General features: G+C 40.1%; 1 protein-coding gene and 1 pseudogene across 2 annotated transcripts in view; one reads left to right on the top strand and one right to left on the bottom strand.

Annotated features, from left to right (window-relative positions):
* Nucleotides 1-24,265, bottom strand: part of Map3k3 (mitogen-activated protein kinase kinase kinase 3) — an 81,066-nt gene that overhangs the window by 31,552 nt on the left and 25,249 nt on the right. Inside the window, exons 3-5 of one of the 2 annotated variants that reach the window (XM_050164220.1) lie at nucleotides 22,831-22,871; nucleotides 15,993-16,092; nucleotides 9,942-10,055 (exon numbers count right to left, since the gene is read on the bottom strand). In XM_050164220.1, coding sequence (XP_050020177.1) covers nucleotides 9,942-10,055; nucleotides 15,993-16,092; nucleotides 22,831-22,871 — 255 coding nt within the window. The remainder of the gene's footprint in view (nucleotides 1-9,941; nucleotides 10,056-15,992; nucleotides 16,093-22,830; nucleotides 22,872-24,265) is intronic. The other variant, XM_050164221.1, reaches the window with a different exon arrangement.
* Nucleotides 19,606-21,213, top strand: LOC126514943 (motile sperm domain-containing protein 3-like; annotated as a pseudogene).

Below are 24,265 nucleotides of genomic sequence, written 5' to 3'. Positions count from 1 at the left end.
CCGTTGCACAGAGAAACCCTGTCTCAAAAAAACCAACAAAACAAAACAAAACAAAGTCACCTGGGGGGGGGGCGTTTGAGCTGCTCAGTGAGTAAGAGCACTAACTTTGCAAGCACGAGGGCTTGAGTTTAGATTCCAGTACCTATGGAAAGAGCCAGGCGTGGCTGTGTGTTCCTGTAACCCCAATATGGAAGGTGAGTAGGGTGCTGAAGGCAAGAGGGTCACTGGAGCTTGCTGGCCACTAGCCTTGTTCCAGGTTCAGTAAAGAGACCATAACTTAGGGAAATAAGGTAGCGTGAGATATAGTAGAGTACCTGATGTCCTCCTCTGGCCTATCTGCATTTGCACATACATGTATTTATATACCACACACACAGAAAGGTAACTCAATCTGCTCTTTCTTCCACAACTGTAATTACTCCCCTTACAATAAGATCTCAGCTGCTTCAAAGCACAAAAGTTTACATGCAAATCATTTGGGCTCATGTTCAAATGAAAAGGCAGTCAAGTTGGAGATTGAAGACCTCAGAACAGGGTCAGTAGCCTTCCTGCACTCACCCTTATTTTGTGCTAGCCTAGTCGAGCTGCCCAGGTGAGAAATCAAAACAATAATTGGGGCTTTACACTGAGAAAGCTTAAAACTGAAAATTGCAAAAAGAGTGCTATCAAAAGTAAAAACAGGAGCTACAATTTGGGCCAAAGTTTTTACTTGCTTCTCTATATCTCTTCTACCTCCCAACAGGGTGGGGGCGGGGAGTACCACATAAACAATCTTTATATCCTGTCCTTCAGGATATAGACTTCCCACTTCTAGGGGCAAGTTCAGCTGCCAAGCAGCCTTCCCTTCCCTAGTCTTTCCATGCCAGACGTCATCACATGTAGGGTTGTCTTGACAAACTGTCTTGTTCTAACAGGAAGTCAGAACCAAGGGGAAGTGAATGTTCTTGCTGAAGCCTCCAATATGCAATAGCTCTCTGCTGAGAGTCAGAAAGGAAAAAACAGCCAAAACCACACACTGGGGGGAAAGGGCAAGAAGGGGCCCAGTAGCCCTGAAGTTAGGGAAGGAGCTGCATGATGAGTGCCCAAGGCCATCTGCTTAGATGCAAAGCCTTTCATGTTGTGGAGATTGAATGAATCTTGGCAGCATGGATTTGAAATGGATCAAAGAACATATACTCTAACCTTTCGTTTTAATAATCTATAAACGGGGGGGAGGGGGCTGGAGAGATGATTCAGCAGTTAAGAGCATTAGCTGTTCTTTCAAAGGAGCCAGGTTGGATTCTCAGCACCCACATGACAGCTCATATACTGCCTGTAACTCCAGTTCCAGGGGACCCAACACCCTCCTTCGACCTTCATGGGCACCAGGCACATATGCAGTGCAGGCAATACACAGAAATAAATAAAGTTGGGCTGATGAGGATGTAGCTCAGTTGGTCGGGTGCTTACCCAAAGCCCTGGGCTCAATCTCAGCAGTAGGTAAAACTAGACACGGTGAAATACACCTGTAATTCCAACACTTTGGAAGTGGTCAGGAGGATCAAGGAGTACAAGGTTATCCATCCTCAGCTACCTAGTGGGTTTACAACCAGCATGGGTTAGAGATCGCCTCAAAACAAACAAATAGTAGCAAGGCTGGAAAAGGCAATAATAAATAATAATGAGATTCACAGTAGAGAAACAAAATGGCCAACATTTATCAATGATGAGAACTGGAGAGCAAAGATACAGTATGCTGGAGTAGTGCTCTTCAGTATCATCTCTAGCACCAGTCTATGAACTGGTAGCACACTGGTCCTCTCTCAGATAACCAATGACAATAATCCTGGAAGCATTTTATAGCAGTTTGGTAGAGTAACTTTATATCGACTGAATGTAATAACTAGTACGGGCTTATTGTTTATAAGTGCCTATTTTTTTGTTTTGTTTTGTCTTATTTTTGATTTTATGGATGGGGGTCAGATCTAAGGCCAGGAGCTTTGATTTACTAAGCAAGCATCCACCTCAGAGCTGCCTATAAACTCCAGTTTGTCTACTTTATATTTTACAATTCACTTTTTTTTTTTCAGACAGGGTCTCTCTCTATTATATAGCTCTGGTTTTTCTGAAACTTACTATGTAGACCAGGCTCACCTTCAGTTACGAGCAATATTCTGTCTCCCAAGTGCTGTGAAGGTATACACCACCAAGCCTAGCCCATCTTACTTTCAAAATAAATAAATGCAGTTAATAAAAAATTGGAAATTAAAGGCACAAAATTAATATTTCATGCGATGTATACATAGATGTGGATGACATAGATTAACCATGGTAGATTAACCATGGGAATATTTCCTTCATTACTCTCCATCTTAAAAAAAACTATTTGTTTAAAAACAACTATTTATGTATTTACTATTTCTGTGTGTGCATTTGCACAGGTAAGATGGCTTATGTAAGTCAGTTCTCGCCTTCCAACATGTAGGCTCCAGGGAACAAACTCAGGTCATGATGGCTGGCAGGCAGTACCTTTACTTTCTGAGCCATCTCACTGCCCTCTACTATTATTTCGGTTCTTTTAACAAATATTTATGATTTTTTTAATATTTGTTGATTTTTATTGAGCTCTACATTTCTCTCTGCTCGCCTCCCTTCTTCTCCCCACCCCTTCAACCCTCTCCCAAGGTTCCCGTGCTCCCAATTTACTCAGGAAATCGTGTCTTTTTCTACTTCCCGTGTAGATTAGATCCATCTATGTCTCTCTTAGAGTCCTCATTGCTGTCTAGGTTCTCTGGGATTGTGAATTGTAGTCTGGTTTTCTTTATGTTTAAAAATCACTTATGAGTGAGTACATATGATAATTGTCTTTCTGGGTCTGGGTTACTTCACTCAAAATAATGTTTTCTAGATCCATCCATTTGCCTGCAAATTTAAGATGTCGTTTTTTTCTGCTGTGTAGTAATCCATTGTGTAAATGTACCACATTTTCCTTATCCATTCATCAGTTGGCATTTAGGTTGTTTCCAGGTTCTGCCTTGACAAACAATGCTGCTACAAACATAGATGATTAAATGTCCTTGTGGCACAGTTGAGCATCCTCTGGATATATACCCAAAAGTAGTATTGCTGGGTCTTGAGGAAGGTTGTTTCCCAATTTTCTAAGAAATTACCACACTGACATCCAAAGGGGCTGTACCAGCTTGCACTCCCACCAGCAATGCATAAGTTTTCCCTTTACCCCACAACCCCTCCAGCATAAGTTGTCATCAGTGTTTTTGACTTTGGCCACTCTTACAGGTGTAAGATGGAATCTCTGAGTTGTTTTGATTTGCATTTCTCCGATGACTAAGGATGTTGAGCATTTATTTAAGGTCTTTCAGCTATTTTAGATTCCTCTGTTGAGAGTTCTCTTTTTAGGTCTGTACTCCATTTTTTGATTGAATTATTTGTTCTTTTGATGACCAATTTCTTGAGTTCTTTGCCATTTGAGGAGATCAGACTTCTGTCTGATGTAGGGTTGGTGAATATCTTTTCCCATTCTGTAGGCTGTCGTTTTATCTTGTTGACCATGTACTTTGCTTTACAGAAGTTTTTCAGTTTCAAGAGGTCCCACTTATTATTTCTCTTAGTGTCTGTGCTACTGGGGTTATATTTAGGAAGTGGTCTCCTGTGCCAATGTGTTCAAGTGTACTTCCCACTTTCTCTTCTATGAGGTTCACAGTGTGACTAGCTTTATGTTGAGTTTTTGATCCATTTGGATTTGAGTTTTGGGCATGGTGATAGATGTGGATCTATTTTCATTCTTCTACATGTTGATATCCAGTTATGCCAGCACCATTTGTTAAATATGCTTTCTTTTTTCCATTTGATATTTTTTGCTTGTCAAAAATCAGGTGTTCAAAACTGTGGATTAATATTCAGGTTTTCAATACGGTTCCATTGGTCCTCCAATGGTTTCCTGTTTTTATGCCAATACCAGGCTGTTTTCAGTACTGTAGCTCTGTAGTGGAGTTTGAGGTAAGGGATTGTGATGCCTCCAGAGATTCTTTTATTGTACAGGATTGTTTTAGCTTTCCTGGGTTTTTGGCTTTTCCATATAAAGTTGAGTATCATTCTTTTGAGGTCTGTGAAAAATTTTGCTGGGATTTTGATGGGCATTGCGTCGAATCTGTAGATTGCTTTAGGCAAGATTGCCATTTTTACTATGTTAATTCTACCTACCCAAGAGCATGGGAGAGCTTTCTACTTCCTGGTGTCTTCTTCAATTTCTTTCTTCAAAGATTTAAAGTTCTTATCATATAAGTCTTCCACTTATTTGGTTAGAGTTACTCTGAGATATTTTATGCCACTTGTGGCTATTGTAAAGGGTGATGTTTCTCTGATTTCTTTCTCAGCCCATTTATCATCTGTGTACAGGAAGGTTACTGATTTTTTTTTTTGAGTTAATCTTGTATCCTGCTACATTACTGAAAGTGTTTATGAGTTGTAGAAGTTCCTTGGTAGAATTTTGGGGGTTGCTAATATAAAATATCATATCATCAGCAAATAGTGAGTTTGACTTTTTCTTTTCCAATTTGTGTCCCCTTGATCTCTTTTTGGTGTCTTATTGTTCTAGTTAGGACCTCAAGAACTATACTGAATAGATATATAGAGAGTGGACAACCTTGTCTTGTTCCTGATTTCAGTGGGATCGCTGCGAAGTTTTCTCCATTTAGTTTGATGCTGTATATTGTCTTTATTATGTTTAGGTATATTCCTGTATCCCTGCTTTCTCCAAGACCTTTATCATGAAGGAAGTTGTATTTTGTCGAAAGCTTTTTCAGCATCTGATGAGATGATCATGTGGTTTTTATTTTGCAGTTTGTTTATATGGTGGATTACTTTGACAGATTTTTGTATGCTGAACCATCCCTGCATCTCTGGAATGAAGCCAAATTGATCATGGTAGATGATGATTCTGATATGGTTCTTGGATTGCCAGTATTTTATTTAGTAATTTTGCATCAATGTTTATGAGTGAGATTGGTCCTGTAATTCTTTCTTAGTAATGTCTTTAAGTGGTTTGGGTATCAGGGTAATTGTAGCCTCATAAAAAGAGTTTGGAAATGTTCCTTCTGTTTCTATTGTGTGGAATAATTTGAGGAGTATTGGTATTAGTTCTTCTTTGAAAATCTTGTAGAATTCTGAGATGAAATCATCTAGTCCTGGGCTTTTTTTGGTTGGGAGACTCTTGATGACTGTTTCTATTTCTTCAGCAGTTACAGGTCTGTTTAATTTGCTTATCTGGTCTTGATTTAATTTTGGTAAGTGATATTTATTCAGAAAGTTGTCCATTTCCTTTAAGTTCTCCAATTTTGTGGTGTACAGGTTTTCGAAGTATGACCTGATGATTCTCTGGATTTTCTACATGTCTGTTGTTATGTCCCCCTTTCATTTCTGATTTTATTAATTTGGATATTCTCTCTGTGCCTTTTGGTTAGTTTAGATAAAAGAAGGTTTGTCTATTTTGTTGATTTTCTCAAAGAACCAACTCTTTGTCTCTTTGATTCTTTGTATTGTTTTCTCTATTTCTATTTTGTTGATTTTAGTTCTCAATTTGATTATTTCCTGCTGTCTAGTTCTCTTGGGTGAGTTTGCTTCTTTTTGTTCTAAAGTTTTCAAATGTTCTGTTAACTCGCTAGTGTGGGATTTTTCCAGCTTCTTTATGTAGGCATCTAGTGCTATGAACTTTCCTCTTAACACTGTTTTCATTGTGTCCCATAAATTTGGGAATGTTGTATGGTCATTTTTATTGAATTTTAGGAAGTCTTTCATTTCTCCCTTTATTACTTCCTTGACCCACTGATGATTCAGGTGAGCACTGTTTAATTTCCATGTATTTGTGGGCTTTCTGGAATTAGTATTGCTGTTGAATTCTAGTTTTAAGTCATGGTGATCTGATAAGATACATGGGGTTATTCCAATTTTTTTTTTGTATCTACTGAGGTTTGTTATGTTACCGAGTAGGTGGTCAATTTTTGAGAAGGTTCCATGAGGTGCTGAGAAGAAGGTATATTCTTTTATGTTTGGATGAAATATTCTATAGATGTCTGTTAAGTCCATTTGAGTCATAACATCTGTTAGCTCCCTATTTCTCTGTTCATTTTTTGTCTGACTGACCTGTCCAGTGGTGAGAGTAGAGTGTTGATCTCTCCCACTATTAGTGTGTGGGGTTTAAGTGCTCTGTCTTCCAGGTACACCAGAAGAAGAAATCAGATTCTGTTACAAATGGTTATTGGGCATTGAACTCAGGACCTCTGGAAGATCAGTAAGTGATCTTAATGGTTGAGCCACCTCTTCAGCCTCCAGCTTTGCTTTATCAAATGTAGCTTTAAAGCAGTGGTTCTCAACCTTCCTAATGCTGCGATCCTTTAAAACAGTTCCTCATGTCGTGGTGACCCCAACCATAAAATTATTTTCATTGCTACCTCACAACTGTAATTTTGATACTGTTATGAATTGTAATATAAACATCTGTTTTGGGGGCTGGAGAGATGGCTCAGAGGTTAAGAGTACTGGCTGCTCTTCCAAAGTTCCTGAGTTCAATTCCCAGCAACCACGTGGTGGCTCACAACCATCTGCAATGAGGTCTGGTGCCCTCTTCTGGCCTTCAGGCATACACACAGAAAGAATATTGTATATATAATAAATAAATAAATATTTAAAAAAAAAACCAAAACATCTGTTTTGTTCAATGGTCTTATGTGATCCCTGTGAAAGGGTCATTCCTGGGGGCTGGAGAGATGGTTGGAGGCTGGAGAGATGGCTCAGAGGTTAAGAGTACTGGCTGCTCTTCCAGAGGTCCTGAGTTCAATTCCCAGCAACCATATGGTGGCTCACAACCATCTATGATGAAATCTGGTGCCCTCTTCTGGTGTGCAGGCATACATGCAGGCAAAATGCTGTATACATAATAAATAAATAAATTTTTTTTTAAAAAGAAAGACAGATAGATAGAAAAGGTCATTCAGCCTCCAAAGGGGTTGAGCCCCACAGGCTCAATTCAACTAATTGCCAATTCAGTCTCTTTTTTAAAAAAATCTATTTATTTATTATGTATACAGTATTCTTGGTATTCTGTCTGCATGCATGCCTGAAGGCCAGAAGAGGGAACCAGATCTCATTACAGATGGTTGTGAGTCACCATGTGGTTGCTGGGAACTGAACTCAGAACCTTTGGAAGGGCAGGCAGTGCTCTTAACCACTGAGCCACCTCTCCAGCCCCCTAATTCAGTCTCTTTTATAAGGAAGGGGGATTTGCTAAAAGTGATCAACATTTGCTAACAATTTGTGCTGGTAATCTTATGTCAACCTGACATAAACTAGAATTATCTGAAAGGAGGGAACCTCAATTGAAAAAAGTGCCTTCATAAGATGCAGCTGTAAGACATTTTCTTAATTAGTGATTAATAGAGGAGGGTTCAGCCCATGGTGGGTGGTGTTATCTCTGGCTGGTGGGCCTGGATTCTGGAAGAAAGCAGGCTGAGCAAGTCATGAGGAGCAAGCCAGTAAGCAGCACCTCTCCATGGCCTCTGCATCAGCTCCTGCTCCAGGTTCCCACTTCTTTCGATGTTGGACTGTGAAATGGAAGTGTAAGCCAAATAAAACCTTTCCTCACCCTCTTGTGTTTTGGTAATGGTGTTTCACTGTAGCAACAGAAACCCTAACTAAGACGAGTTGAAAAAGCACTCCTGGGGGCTGCAGAGATGGCTCAGCAGTTAAGAGAACTGGCTGCTCTTTCAGAGGTCCTAAGTTCAATTCCCAGTGTGCGCGTACACACAAGCGAGTGCATACGCGTGCACACACACACACACACAAAAGAGCTCACAACCATCTATAATGGGATCTGATGCCCTCTTCCGTCACGCAGGCATACATGCAAATGGAGTATTCATGTACACAAATAAACTATATTAAAAAAGCACTCCTTATGTATTATTAAGATAAAGGGCAGGAAAGTGTTTCAAAACAATGATACAGCTCTTATTCTTAGGGAGTTTATAATCTTTTGTGATATAATTTACAAATATGCAATGCAAAATCAATTACTAAACAAAATGTGAACTAGTATGAAAACTACATCCAAACTGAAGGAGTAAGAAATAATAAAAAAAAGGTTACAGCAAGAATGCTGATAAACTGTAATAAGTAAAATCAAACTACTTGCTAAAATGCCAAAGACAGTATTCTAGGCAAGTATTCTAACACTAAAATATATCCCTAGCTGCCTTAGGCTTCACTTAGGTCTTACCTAATAGGCTAGTAAGAATGACTATGAGGAGGTGAGGAACTTGAAGGATAAATAAAATGGTATATATCTACTTTGGAATATTTTCCCAACATATCAGACAAACAATACATTTGGGATTAAGAAAATCTCTCTTTGCCAAGTGTAGTGGCACATGCCTTTAATGCCAGCACTCAACATATAGAGCAGGTACATCTTTGAGTTCAAGGCCAGGCTGGTCTTCATAGTGAGTTCCAGATNATATGACCTCAGAAAATGGTCCACTAGTTAAGAGCACTTGCTGTTTGATGTGGGATTCCCTTCTGTATGCTGTGAATATCTTTGGTGAATAAAGAAACTGCTTGGCCTGTTGATAGGGTAGAACTTAGGTAGGTGGGAAAAACTAAACTGAATGCTGAGAGAAAGGAGAAAGAGTCAAGAGAGAAGCCATGTAGCCCCACCAGAGACAGACTCCAGAACTTCACCCGGTAAGTCACTGCCACGTGGCAATACACAGATTAATAGAGATGGGTTAAATTAATATGTAAGAGTTAGACAATAAGAAATGAGAGCTAAAGAGCCAAACAGTGCTTTAATTAATACAGTTTCTGTGTGGTTATTTTGGGAGTCTGGGCGGCCAGGAAACAAACAAGCGGCCTCCCTGCAACAGTTGTTTTTGCAGAGGACCTGGGTTCAGTTCCAAGTGCATACATGGCAGCTCACAATTATCCGTAATTTCAGTTCCAGGAATCCATGTCCTATTCTGACTTCCATATGCTCCAGATATGTATGTACATGGCACACCTATATTCAAGGAGCCAAAACACTTATACACATAAAAGAAATCTAAGTATATAAATGGAGCCTGGTGTAATGATGCCTTTAATCCCAGCACTCAGGAGACAGAAGTAGGCTAACCTCTTGAGTTCTACACTAGTCAGGGCTACATAGTGAGACTCTACCTCAAAAAGACAAAATAAAATGAAATAAAATGGCAGCATAAGGGTCAGTCCACCTAAACTATTCTGATATGCTATGTCCATCATTCTCATATAACCATTCCAGTTAGTTGTCTTCAAGTGTAAGAAAAGAAAGAGTGCCAAGAAACCTATCAGAACATGCATCTTCAATGATGGCAAACAGGTCAAGATTGTAAGCATGCTCACAAAATATACACCTCAAGGGACCATTCAGTAGAGGAAATTGTGTAAGAGATAATTCCCAGACATTTGGTAAAACACTTTAAGCTGGCAAACTGCAAGAAGCCCTCCAGTCTATGGCTATTTTTTCCAGCGAAAAGAAGTAAAAGTATTTCTCATTTATGTCTCAAAGGCTACTGAGTTGTGGGAGTTTCAAATCCTTGACAACTAGTCCTCATAGCTAAACCCTATACTATACAAATATCTCTTATTTAGATCAAAATCTAATCAAAGGACTGTGCATGTATTTTTTTCTTTTATCATGAAATGTTTTTTGACCCCTCCCCCATGCTATTAGTAAAATAATCTTTGTTGTAACTGACCCTAACAATCTGGCTCCCAGGGAAATCAAATGTAGAAGACTTGGTCATTTACAGGGCTGGACTGAATGTCATACTCTTATTTTGGCAGTGGCTAAGAAACATAAAATCCTGTCAAGTAAACAAGGCAAGACTGAAGGAATATAAGCTTTGTTTTCTGTGACAGGGGTTACTTACATGGTTTCTGTCTTGGGATAACAGTAGTATCCTAAGGCTTTTCATGCTTGAGCTTCTGTCCAAAATGTCAATTGCTTTATCAAGATCATCTTGGTTTTTCAACAGGATGGAGAGCTACAACAAATAGACACAGAAAAAGGAAATCAAAATACAAATCTATTTTAATGCTTTAGTTTGCAAAAACAAAATACTAAAAATATGTTTGGAGAAAACTTTCTTATGAGATCCTGCTGAAATTATAAGGTTTATTTTCTTGCAGTATGCAGCAATTCTTAAGTAGATTTACAAAGCTGTGCATCCATCAGCTCTTTTCAATCTTAAAATAGTGCTCTCACTTACCCATTTATAGTCCATTCCCCTTCCAACTACCAGTGCCAGGCAGCCAGCAGCATATTTTCTCTCGACAGATCTGTATTTTTGAACTTTTAATATATAAGGAATCATACAGCTCATATTCAATTCTCTCTCTCCTCTCCTTTCTCCCTTTCCTCCTCCTTTTCTTCTTCTTCTACTACTTCTTCTCCTCTCCTCCTCCTCCTTCTTCTTCCTCTCTCTCTCTCTCTCTCTCTCTCTCTCTCTCTCTCTCTCTCTCTCTCTGTGTTCAGATAACCCCCACTTACTGTAACATGAAGAGGACATTATGAGCACTAAAATTAAAAAAAAATATTGTGTGTACAAGGCATCTGTGTTTGATGTATGTGTATGCACAGACTTGCGAGTTTGGGTGTGTAGACATTGCAGTGCATGTGTGGAGGTCAGAAGACAACCTCAGATCCCAGTGTTCACCTTCCACCTGGTTTCGAACAATCTCTGTGTTGTTTGCCACTGCAAAAGCTAGACAGATGACCTGCTATGAGTGTCTAGGGATTCTCTTGTCTCTGACTTCAATCTCACTGTAAGAGCACTGGGACAGACATATGCTACAATGCCTGGTTTTTGCAGTGGCTCTTAGACTGCCAGTGTTGTACCCACTGAGCCAGCTCCCTAGCCCAAGTACTTAATATTAAAGATGAAAAAGTATACTTTACCTAGTACCTAGCAATGTTAAAACTTGTGTATGCTAAAAACAAAATTCAAGCAAAAGCCCAATTAATTTATTCAGTTCCTAACTTATAAGGAGATAAGAATTCTAAATCCCAAATTGGAATAAACAAATAATCAGTACTAAATTTAAAAACCTCAAAACTATTCATAGGATGGGAGAATGTTTTATAATTCATATCATATTACACAAACGTTCCTCCCTGAGAAACAGAAGTAACAGGAGTAGGATGTAGTTCAGTTGGCAGTGTGCTTGCCTAGCATGTAAGAAAACACTACATTCAAGCCCCAGCACTGCATCAAGCAGACGTAAGGGATGTACACCTATAATCCCAGCCCTTGGGAGATGGAGGCAGGAGAACCAAAAGTTTGAGGTCGGCTTGAGCTCCATGATATTGGAAAGAAAGAAACAGAAAGACAGATGGATAGAGAAAGAGACAGAGAGTAAAAGAGAGAGAGTCCATTTTGGGGGTATATGTGTATGCTAAAACAAAATTCAAGCAAAAGTTAACAAGCATGTTAACTTCAAAAAAAAAGAAAAAGAAAAAAAAAAACTAAAGACAATTTTGCCAGTGTATGGGTCTAGTAGAACATAAACTATATAAGAACTTTTACAATTCAACAATAAAAACTCACTTTTAAAATAAGCAAAGGATTTAAATAGATAATTGTCCAATAAGCACAAGAAAATATGCGCTACATCACTAGTCATTTGGAAAATGCCTATCAAAACCACAATATCACAGCATTTCACGTGTACTAGAAGGGCTATCAGAAAAAGGGAATGGAATATGTTGGTGCACACTGTACCCAGAACTCAGGTTAATAGCTCACAGATAGAGTGCTTCCCTAGCATGCAGAGACCGGGAAAAGGGAGAAAAAGGAGGCAGGAAATAAGTAATGGTAAGATTGGTGGAGAATTTCAGTTCTCATACATTGTTGATAGGATTGTTTAATGGTATAAACATTATAGAAAACTTGGCAAGTTAAAAATTTGCTGTACCTAGCAATTCTATTTCCAGCCATATGTAATAACTGAAAATACATGTTCATATAAAACCTTATAAATAAAAATACTGAAAGCAACTGGATGCATGGATACATAAAAAGTGGTATATATAGCTAGGTGATGGTGACACATGCCTTTAATCTCAGCTCCAGGAAGACAGAAGCAGGCAGATCTATAAAATTGAAGCCAGTCTGGTCTAGAAAGTGAGTTCCCGGGACATCCAAGGCTACACAAAGAAACCCTATCTTGAAAAAAATCAAAAATAATAAAGTGGTATATATCCATATTAACTGAATTTTTATTATTCAGCCATAAAGAGTAATAAAGCACTGATATATGCTACGATATGAAAACAAAGGCTTAGTGGAAGAGTAAGGCATAAAAGGCTCTATAGTACATGATTCTACATATATGAAATATTCAGAATAAGCCAAACCAAAGATACAGAAATTAGGTTAAGTGGCAACTAAAATCTGGGGAGAGAAGAGACTGGGGAATGACAGATAATGGGTCTAAAGTATTTCTTTAGAAGATGAAACTGCTTTGAAATTAGCCGGTGATTTCGGCTGTATAACTATGAATTCAATGTAAACCCCAATGAATCTGATATTTTAATGGGTTGATTTTTAAGTGAATTATACCTCAATAACTAGTATGACAAAAATGTATATTAAACTATAATTAATTTCTTATTGGGGAGTCCAAAATCCTGACAAGCAGATTTTAAAGGGAGAAAAGAAAGGAATTGAGGGTTTGTTGGTTTTGTTTTGTTTGGAGACAGGGTCTCTCTATTTAGCCCTGGCTGTCCTTGGACTCCCAATGTAGATCAGGTTGTCCCTGAACTCACAGAGATCCTCCTTATCTCTCTTTTTAAACAGTTTGTTCTTTTTTTTATTTTTTAATTATTTATTTATCTTTATTTTATGTGCATTGGTGTGAAGGTGTCAGATCCCCTGGAACTGGATTTTCAGACAGTTGTGAGCTGCCATGTGGGTGCTGGGAATGGAACCCGGGTCCTCTGTCAGTGCTCTTAACCGCTGAGCCATTTCTCCAGCCCCGAGATCCTCCTTCTCTGTTCCTGGATGTTGGCTTTAAATGTATGGGCCACCATGCCCAGCAGAATTGACGTATTTAAAATTAACAAAATACAAACTGACCAACTCCACATCACTGACCTAAATATAAAAGAACATGAACTAGCCAGGCGGTGGTAGTGCACGCAGCACTCAGGAAGCAGAGGCAGGTGGATCTCTGTGAGCTTAAGAGGAGCCTGGTCTACAGAGTGAGTTCCAGGTCAGGCTCCAAAGCTACAGAAAAACCCTGTCTCGAAAAACTAAAAAACAAAACAAAACACACACACACACACACACACACACACACACACACACAAAACATGTACTAATGTAACAGTAAGAATTCTTGATATATGGCTTTAGAATTAATATATATATAGTAACATTTTGAGTAGTCACTTTGTTGGCAAGAATGGGGAGCAAGGTATGGTGGCAGCAGACTTGGGAGACAGAAGCAAGATTTCCAACAAGTTCAAAGCCAGCCTAATTTCTAGAGTGAATTCCACACCAGCCAGAACTTCATAAGGAAACACACCTCAAAAAAAAAAAAAAAAAAAAAAAAAAAAAAAAAAAAAAAAAAAAAAAAAAAAAAAAGAAAGAGTTTGAAAAAGATCTGGAATTCCTCTATGCATGTGTATATGTGCACGCTGTGGTTGGGGTGTACCTGGACATATATGTTGAGGTAGAAGTAGAAGGTAAAATCTTCTTCAATTGCTTTCCACCTTATTTTTCAGTTTCTAAAGCCTAAGCTCAGTGATTTCACGAGACTGGCAAGCCACTAAGCCCCAGGGATTCTCCTTCCTTGCACCTGGCCTAGGTGTAGGGGAATCTGAACTCAGGGCCTCATACCTGGGAAGCAAGCAGTTTGACAACCAAGCCCTGACTCAAGCCCTAGATTCCTTTTGTTGCTGTTTTTAGTTTTTCAAGACAGGGTTTCTCTGTGTAGCTGTCTGTCCTGGAACTCACTCTGTAGACCAGGTTGGCTTTGAACTCACAGATATCTGCCTGCCTCTGCCTCCCAAGTGTAGGAATTAAAGGTGTGCACCACCACACTCAGTTTAGTCCTTGATTCTTAATGAATTCTTAAAGGAAAAATAACTGAAAGAGGGGGAAAAAGTACCAAGTCATCTAGTTTCTGCAGTGCTGATAAACTCAACAATGTGAACCTCAGTCTCTCATGTAATGACTCAATCTCCTTTTTATTGAGATTTATATCCTAGATGGAAAATATCTTAAGTTTACTCAGGAGGCAGAGGCAGGTGGATCTCTGTGAGTTTGAGGCCAGCCTGGTCTACAAGAGCAAGTTCCAGGACAGGTTCCAAAACTACAGAGAAACCCTGTCTCAACAATCCCCCCCCCCAAATAATTTACAGCTATATTTTTTATAGTTAGTGATTTACTTACCAAATTTGCCATATTTCAAAATTTACTAAAAAAAACTAAAGATCACTGGGTATGGTAGTGCATGTCACTTGTAATGTCAGTACAGGAGAAGCAAAACCAAGACTTCAATTTTAAGGCCATCATTGGCTACTTAACAAAATCTTGTCTAAAAAAACAAAACCTTCAGCACCTAAGGGCAGGTGTGGGTGCACACCTGTAATCCCAGTGCACAACAGCCAGAAACAGGAAGGTCCTAAGTTCAAAGACAGCCTTGGCTTCATATTCAGACTATCTTAAAAAACAAAACCAAAAATCCTTTAATATATATATGGTACGGGAAAATTGTCTGTATTCTATCAATCATGTATTTTAATAAAACACTGATTGGCCAGGCAGGAAGTATAGGCGGGTCACCCAGACAGGAAGGAGAGGTGGGGCGATGAGAACAGGAGAATGCTAAAAAGGAGGAAGTCCATTCCTCTCACTCCTGCACAGACCACCAAAGAAGCTGGATGTAATATACCCAGCTGAGAAAGGTACCAAGCTATGTGGCTAACATAGATAAGAACAATGGGTTAATATAAGCTATAAGAGCTAATAAGTAGCCTGAGCCAATGGGCCAATCAGTTTTATAACTTATGGAGATCTCTGTGTGATTTTCTTTGGGACTTGCCGGCTGTGGGGTACTGGACAGGACAGAAACCCCAACAAGCCAGCACTCATGTTACATATATACACACATCTCCACAGCTACCAATTTAGGGACTAAACTACTAGAGAGAAATTTTCTAATTTGCTATCAAATATAAAACTATATTTTTATAAGAGGGTTAAGGATAGAGCTCAGGGGTAAAGCATGTACATGGCAGACTCAGGTCAACTGTCACCAACATTATTCCTTTAAGATACATGTTTTCTATTACATAAGCATAAATACATTGCCTTTCAGACTAATATAAACTGTGAGCCTAAACCAACTGTAACCTTTCTTAAGAGCTAGAAAAATAAAGTAATATTCAAAAGAATTCCTAGTAGAAATTTGGAACAGGAATAAATAAAGACTGTTGGGGAAAGGAACAGAATAAATAGTTTATCAATGGATTACATGCTAACTTTTAAAACAAGCTACATTTAGAATTAAATAATGAAGGAAGAACCTAGCCTTTCTGAATGTAATAGATGATCTATCCCATAGTTCCTTATACCTTCTCAGCTCCTGCTGAAATCTCTACTTTTGTTAAGACTGTGCTAAGGAAAACAATAATAGCAAAAACCTATTACAAAATATAAACAAAGAAAGCCTTGGCTCTGGTATCATATCTTATCCCACCATGGGATAAGAGGTTTCTGAATAAGGAAGATGCAAGTGGCTACATAATTTCTCATCTAGTGAATAAAAATCCCTGTTGTTGCAGTTAGTAAGTAGCTCCAGAAACAGAAAACCTGCAGGTGATAGTAAAGAAATGAACTAACAAATTTTCAGGTAAGAAGTGAAAAAATACACATGGCTGTCCCTCTTGGGCCTTCCCCGTCCATCTTTCTCACCTCATTATTCATGTAATGTAAATCAAGAGGCTGCCCGAATACTGTTGTCACCTTGTGCTCCACATCTTCATATCTCACAGGCCGGCCGAATGCTATAATTCTAAAAGAGAGAAAGAATGTTGGTTAACCATATATTCAAAAATTAGAAAGTGTCTTAATTACTTTTCTATTGCTGTGAAGAGACACTATAACCAAACAACTTACAAAAGAAAGCATTTAACTGGGGGCTTGCTTACAGTTTCAGAAAGTGAGTCCATGACCACATGGTGATAGGACAGGCAGGTAGGCATGGTGATGGAACAGTAGTTGAGAGCTTTTATCTCATCCACAAGCATCAGAGACTGGTCCTAGGTGGGCTTTTGAAACCTCAAAGCCCACTCCCAGTGGCACACCACCTCCAACTCACACCTCCTAATTCTTCCTCAACAGTCCAACCAGAAATAAAACATTCAAATACTTTAAGTCTATGGGGTGCAGAAAATAATTTTGCTATCAAATTTGTCTTCTTGGACTGGGGATAAAGCTAAGTGATACAGCACTTGCCCTAACAACAAAAATTTAAACTCCTGCCCAAAGTAGTGGTACATACCAGCACTTGGAAGGCAATAGCAAGCAGGTCTCTGATGTAGGTGGGCCTTCTGTCTATGTGTTATTTTCATTGGTTAATAAAGAGACTGCCTTGGCACTTTGCTAGGACAGAAAATTAGGTAGGTGGAGTAAACAGAAATGGGTTAATCAAGATGTGAGAATTAGCCAATAAGAGGCTAGAACTAGGGCTGGAGAGATGGCTCAGAGGTTAAGAGCATTGCCTTCTCTTGCAAAGGTCCTGAGTTCAATTCCCAGCAACCACATGGTGGCTCACAACCATCTGTAATGAGGTCTGGTGCCCTCTTCTGGCCTGCAGGCATACACACAAACAGAATATTGTATACATAATTAAATAAATAAATAAATATTAAAAAAAGAGGCTAGAACTAATGGGCCAAGCAGTGTTTAAATGAATACAATTTGCGTGTTGTTATTTCGGGTGTAAAGCTAGCCATGCGGGAGCCGGGCAGGACAAAAAGCAGGCCTGCTCGCCTCATCACTACAGGTCTCTGTAAATTAGAGGGCCTGATCTACAAAGAAAATTAGAACCCAGCCAGGACTGAATGGTCGTGAGACCTTGTCTCAACAAACAACCCAAAAACCAAAAAAAAAAAAAAAAAAAAAAAAAAAAAAAAAAAAAAAAAAACCACTAATGGCAAAATAAACCATCAATGAAACTAAACAAAAAATGAAAAAAAATCAATAAAAGCTGGGATTGGTTTAAAAAATTGAAAATTTAGAAGGTATGGAGCTAGAGAGATGCCTCTGTAGTTAAGAGCACTACTTATTTACTCTTCCAGAAGAAGCAGGTTTGATTTCTAATACCTACTCATACAATGGCTCACACAGGTCTATAACTTCCGTTCTAGAGAATCTGACACTGTCTTCTGGCCTCTAAGGGCACCAAGAATACAAGTGGTATACAGACACACATGCCGGCAAAACACCCATAAAATTAAATAAAACAAAATAAAATTTAATTAAAAAATTAAAGCTAGGATCGGTGGCATATGCCTATCAGCATTTAAAAGGTTGAGGCAGCAGATGGAGAGGGATCAGCAGTTAAGAGCACTGGCTGCTCTTCCAGGAGTCAGGTTCAATTCTCAGCAGCCATACGCGGCAGCTCAAAACTGTCTCTAACTCCAGTTCTAGGGGTTTTGACATCCTCATACAGACACATGCAGGCAAAACACTAATGCACATAAAATAAAAGTAAATAAATAAATTTTAAAAAGGAGGCTGAGGCAGGAGGAACTCAAGTCCTAGGCTGGCCTGGGATACACAGTTAGGTCAATGCCTGCCTGAGTTATACAATGAAATCTTGTGTCAATTCCCACTCCCTTGAGAAAACAAAGGAAGAGAAAGAAAGAAAGAAAGAAAGAAAGAAAGAAAGAAAGAAAGAAAGAAAGAAAGAAAGAGGAGAGAATGGGAGAGGGAAGTAGGGAAGAAGGGAAAAAAATCAGTAAGAAAAAGACAAAGTCAGATATGATGGCTCACATCTGTAACCTCAGCACTAAGGAAGCTGAGGCAGAAGCTATCCAAGAGTTCAAGATCAGCTTCAGCTACAAATAAGAACACTCTGTCTCAAAGAGAAAGAGTGGGGAGTCATGGACAGACAAAAAGCAACAACAAAAAAACAAAATACAAAAACCAAACAAACAAAACCCAGGAATGTTTCAAGCTTGCCTGAAGATCAGAGTGCAGAGTTAAGCCAACAGAGGCCAGGGAGTGGTGGCTAACACTCCCAGACTCTCCCAGACTCAGGAGACCTAGACAGGAGGATCTCTGTTAGTTCAAGGCCACCCTAGGCTACACAAGATTGAATCTATCTAAAAGAGAAATAGAGCTCACACAAAGGTGATTCCAGCAGTAGGTAGGTGGAGACAGGAGTGGTGATATGGCTAGATGGAGAGGAATATAAGGCAGGAGGAGACAGGAGCTCAGTAGTCTGAGGTTTGGTGGAGACCGTTGTAGTCTGAGGATCCCCCCTGTAGTCAGAGGATGAATTCGGAGGAGACAGTCTGAGGACAGGATCGTCCCTTTGGCCTGAGCATTGGCGGAGGTAAAAGATTTCTCTAGAGGCTGGCCACACTGCTTCTCTGATCTCTCAGCTTTCAGCCCCTAATATCTGACTCTGAGTTTTTATTATTAATACTTATAGAATTTGTGCTACAAAGTAGAAAGAAGTAAAAGCTAAAACAATGTACAGATTGCTATGAGTAGCTAGTGCATTCTCATTATGCCCAGGCAGGGCAAGTCAGACTAGTAGTGGAGTACTCAACAACAGCCTCTATGCTTCTTGCCTTCTTCCATGCTAACAGGAAGATGGCTTTTCACATATTAACTGTACCTGCAGAGTAGGAAGTGGTGTAATCAGAAGATGCAACAACTCTCAAAGGAGATGGCTCTAACTCAGTAGGTTTCAATACAATCTAACCAGATAACTTAATGTTCCTCAATGCTAGGGAGGCTCGAATCAATGAGCACTAATAAAAGCTTTCCTCATTTAGAATTGTTATTTAATATGGAAGCCACTAGCCACATATGACCACTAAAATTTAAAATTAAAATATGTTCAAAATTGGTTCCTTGCTGGGCATGGTGTATGCCTTTAATCTCAGTTCTTCAGAGGCAGGGGCAGGTGTCTTATCTGAGTTTGAGGTCAGCCTGGTCTCCAGGATAGCTAGACAGACCCTGCCTCAAAAAACAAACCAACTCAACAACAAAAATACATCAAAACAAATGGTTCCTCAGTCTCATCAGCCACATAATCACATGTAGGTGTAGGCACTGTAATTGATGATGCAGATATAGACTACTTTCATGACAGCTACAACTCTGTTGAACAACTCTGACAGAATATTAATGTAATCATAATCTGTCCTCTGGAAATTACATTGACATATCAATTGTCTCCACTAGGAAATCTATCTACACTATAATAATCCTTGCATTTTTTTTTCGCTCTTAAATCAATCCTCCCAAGCAGTAGTACTGCTAGCTGCTATATAACTGGGCTATCTAGATGGAAGTACTACCTCTAACTTTTGGAGAGAAATTCTCCATTAATACCCAAGGGTAAATCACATTCCTCTTTTTAAGGTCTTAGCAAAAGCCAAAAGGGGGCAACATTTCCATAAAACTCTTTTGTGTATCAATGTGTATCAGCACCCACCCACATAGTAGCAAACATCCTAGCTCCAGTTCCAGGGGATCCTGAGCCCTCTTCTGGCTTCCGGAGGTACAAAGGTAATGCAGAGACATACATGTAGGCAAAACACCAACACACACATAAGTGATGTGGGAGAATGGTCTGTATTCTGTCAATTATATTTTAATAAATGCTGATTGGCCAGTAGCCAGGCAGGAAGTATAGGCAGGACAACCAGACAGAAAGTAGAGGCGGGTCAATAAGAACAGGAGACTTCTAGGAAGGAGGAAGCCCATTCCTCTGCAATCCTGACCCGACCACAGAAGCAGCACAATGTGACTGCCCTGCTGAATAAGGTACTGGGCCACATGGCTAACACAGATAAGAATAATGGGCTGATAATGGGCTATATAGTTATAAGAGTTAATTAGAAACCTGAGCTAATGGGCCAATCAGTTTATAGTTAATGTAGTCCTCTGTGTGATTTCTTTGAGACTTAACGATTGTGGGAACCGGGCAGGACAGAAACCCCGACAACACCTAAGATTAAAAGACAGGGAAGGACATCAAGGAACTTTCGGGAAAATGGTGCCCTTAGCCTGGAGACAAGTTGACTGGAGTTAACTTTAACTACAAGCCCTAGATTCCAAGGCCCTCTTATACTTCTGAGCTCTGCTCTCAGATGTCTGACCACCCAGAATACACCATGGGGCGCCCCAGGACCAGAAGCTGGTGGGTCCAGTGACCCCAGGACTCCCCACCTTCCTCAGGATTCAAACTGTCCTGGTGCTCGCCTTTACCCCAGATCTAGTATTCAGGGCGAACCAAAGGAGTGGACCCCAGCAGCTGCTGACCCTCTACAACCCCACGGGAACTTCACTTTGCTTCCGAGTCCTGTGTATAGCACCTGCCAAATACACAGTATTTGAGGGAGAAGGATTATGTGAAGCCTCAGTCTTGCACTGACATTGTGATCTGGCATGTGGCCACCATCCCCAACCACTATGAATCCAGGACTGATTCCGAATTTAGCTACCTGAGGAGGGGGCTGAGGGACATGAAGTTGGCCAAAAAGATATCACCTCTACTCTTTGAGCCCTAGCATACCCCCTGGAGCTTCAGGCACATTCTGAGCCAACATCCAGCCCAGGGCCTCCTGTGTGGACCAACCCCAGCCAGACACCTTCAGGAGAATGCCCCCCAGCAGCTGGCCACCACCAGTTCCTTCCTGCTTCTTGATGACAGGCATCATCTCTGTGGCCTTCCTACAACCACCACTGCAGGGTGAGTTTGGCAGCCAACTGTCTCAAGTTCTGCACGTCTCTGGACAGGAGCTGGTGGCAGCTTACATCTTAGGCCTCCTCACCATGGTGTTCCTCTGGACGTGAGTTCTCAGCTGAACCCACCCCACTTAACCTCTCCTTTGCGGGTAGGGATCTGAGGCAGTCACTGTGATGTGTGCACCTTGCCCCTTCTCCCTCTTTTCTACCCATCAATCAGATTTTATCTTGCTCCTCACCAAACACCCAGGGATTTATACTCATTTTCCAAGTTGAATAAAAAAGTTTTAAAAAATCAAAAAATAAATAAAAGGAAAGGTACTACTTCACTGTGAAAACTAAAGAAAGTCCACAATGATCCTCTTCACAAAATCGTAAGAGATGAAATCCATGAAACTAGAGATCCCTGGCACAGCTTAAGCTTGACTCTTTGGTAGAAACTCTTTCAAGTCCTCAGTTGTACACATAGTACATAAACGGTGAAATGCCATGGTTCCTGAAAACAACACCATTTTAAAAATGTAGATTTTCAAAACCCTGACAGCAACATTTTGTGGCTAGGGGCTTCAGAAGGCCATTCCTGTCTGACTACCTTAAATACTTGTGGTTTCCATCTGGCAGCTCCTCTGAAATCAAACACATACACTTTCACAGTTTAAGTCTACTCATGGAAACTGCACACCACTTTGGGAACAGGGAATTCAGAGGCCATAACTGCATAATTAAGCTCCAACACAATTGAGCTTTTGATTCCATATCTACTTCTGAAAAGTCTCTGGTGCTCAAGTTTGGTTATTCCTCAAAAACATTAGGTCAAAAAATAAAATGTATCAACCATGAAATGGCAACTTAACTTCCTTGCTTCTGGCATGGCAGATGATGTACAATTTGGGGACAGGCTCCCTCCTCCAGGCTAGAACAGCCCTAGAGCTCAGAGTAGCAGCAGGTCCCTGGCTCTGCAGACTATCGTTTCCACAGTACTTTCACCAGGAAGCTCTTTCAACCTTGTACGCTTCTCTGAGTATGGGTCTTTTCGGGGGTCAACACCAATTATCCATCTCCTTTGGAGCTGGCTTCAAAGTGGTCTGCAATACATCAGCTGCAGAAAAGGAGTAAGGTAATGTAGGTACCTGCAGCAGGGCTCTGTAACCTTCTTATGGAAATGCCCTTTACTCCTGTGTGGTAGTTTGAATAAGAATGTTCCTATAGGCTCATGTTTGAATATTGGATCACCACTGGTGAAATTGTACAGGAAGGATTAGGGAGTGTGGCCTTCTTGGACGAGCTGTGTCATGAGGGGTGGACTCTGAAATTTCAAGACTCCCACCATTTCTAGTCACCTCTCAGTTGTTGCTATTGCCACGCTTTTACTCCCCTATCATGGACTCTATCCTTCTGAAACTGTAAGTCCAGTTAGACTTTCTTTTATAAATTGCTTCCATCATGGTGTTTTATCACGGCAATAGAAAAGTAACTAAGGAAATACACAAAAGAAAGGAGAAAGGAAGACAAGTGTGGAAGAGAGTAGCAAAAGGGGTGTATGTGACCACACTGAGAAGCACATTTGGGTGCAAAGAGGCCATCCACAACACAGGGTCCTAAATTCTCTGTGATGGGAAGAGAAATTAAGTGAAATCACATTTTTTCTCCTCTGAGAATTTCCACCTTGACTTTTCACAAAAGTAATTATAATTAAAATATTAACAAGAAAAGTTAATTAAAAAGAAAAAGTCTTATTACTAGAGGTATTTTCTTAGCTCAGTGCTTTCTCAGGATTTCAGCATACATTAACACAACTACTTATCAGAAAGCAACTTACCGTCTCTCCCCATTGTGTTCAAACTTGATTCTGACGTCACTCTGCCAAAGGGAGTAACAGATAGGTTAGAGAGTTCTCTGAAGTTTCCAGTAAGCCATGGATAATCCTTTAGGCACTGGGCAAGCATTACCATTAATTAAACATCTAGTTGCTCCTGTTCCAGTTTCTTTACTCAAAGACCATTCTTTTCTTTGAACTTGAAAATTCTGCTTTAATCTCCACTCCCTTTTTCTCCTTCAAAAAAGTTTAATACAATATATTTTGATCATGTTTTCCCCTTCCCCAACTCCTCCCAGAACCTCCCCACCCACCCAATTTTGTGTTCTTTCTCATTCTTTCAAAACAAACAGACAGACAGAACCACTATGGGAGTTTAAACCAAAATAGCCCCCACAGTCTCACATGTTTGAATGCTGAGTCCTTAGTAACTGTCTGGGAGGACTGGAAGGGATGGCCTTGTTAGAAGAGACGTGTCACTGGAGGTGAGCTTTGATGTTTTAAAAAGTCATGTCTAGACAGGCCTAGTCTGTCTGTCTGATGATCTCTCTCTCTCTTTTTGCTTGTTGCCTAAAGATAAGGATGTAGCTCTCGGTTACTGCAACAGCACCATGCCTATCTGCTTCCAGACATGATGACCATGGACTAACCCTCTGAAACTGTAAGCAATATTCCAATTAAACGTTTTCTCCCCCCCCCCCACTTTTTTGACAGGGTTTCTCTGTGTTGCTGTCCTGGACTCACTCTGTAGCCCAGGCTAGCCTTGTACTCAGAGATCCACCTGCCTCTGTCTCCCAAGTACTGAGACTACAAGTGTTCATCACTACTGCCCAGCAATGCTTTCTCTATAAGAGTTGCCTTGGTCTCTTCACAACAATAGAACACTAAGACACTGGCAAAAACACAAAATAAAAATCAAAAAACATAGCCGGGTGGTGGTGGCGCATGCCTTTAATCCCAGCACTCGGGAGGCAGAGGCAGGCGGATCTCTGTGAGTTCGAGGCCAGCCTGGTCTACAAGAGCTAGTTCCAGGACAGGAACCAAAAACTACAGAGAAACCCTGTCTCGAAAATTAAAAAAAAAAAAAAAAAGAAAAGAAAGAAATCATTGTAGGGCCAGAAAGACAGCTCGGTAGGGAAAGGTTCTTGGGCAAAGCCTGATGACCTGAGTTCAGTCCTTGAGACCCCACATGATGGACAGAGAGAATCAACTCCTGCAAGTTGTTCTCTTCCTTCCACACATTCACTGTAACACCCCCCCATAAGTAGATAGATAGACAGACAGAAAGATAGATAGATAAGTTTATTTAAGTATTTTACAATTTTTAAAATTGGAGTCATTATAGGTAGGCTCCATATTGCTCTCTTCCCAGTAAGATAAGAAAAGCCTAGTTAAGCTGTGGTTGTCCCTGTGACAGTGGAGTCACACCACACAGCAA

The sequence above is a fragment of the Alexandromys fortis genome, unplaced genomic scaffold, assembly GCF_014885135.2.
Source record: "Alexandromys fortis isolate MF-2015 unplaced genomic scaffold, M_Fortis_MF-2015_v1.1 scaffold_156, whole genome shotgun sequence".
Classification (NCBI taxonomy): Eukaryota; Metazoa; Chordata; class Mammalia; order Rodentia; family Cricetidae; genus Alexandromys; species Alexandromys fortis.
This window is presented reverse-complemented; position numbering and strand designations above follow the sequence as displayed.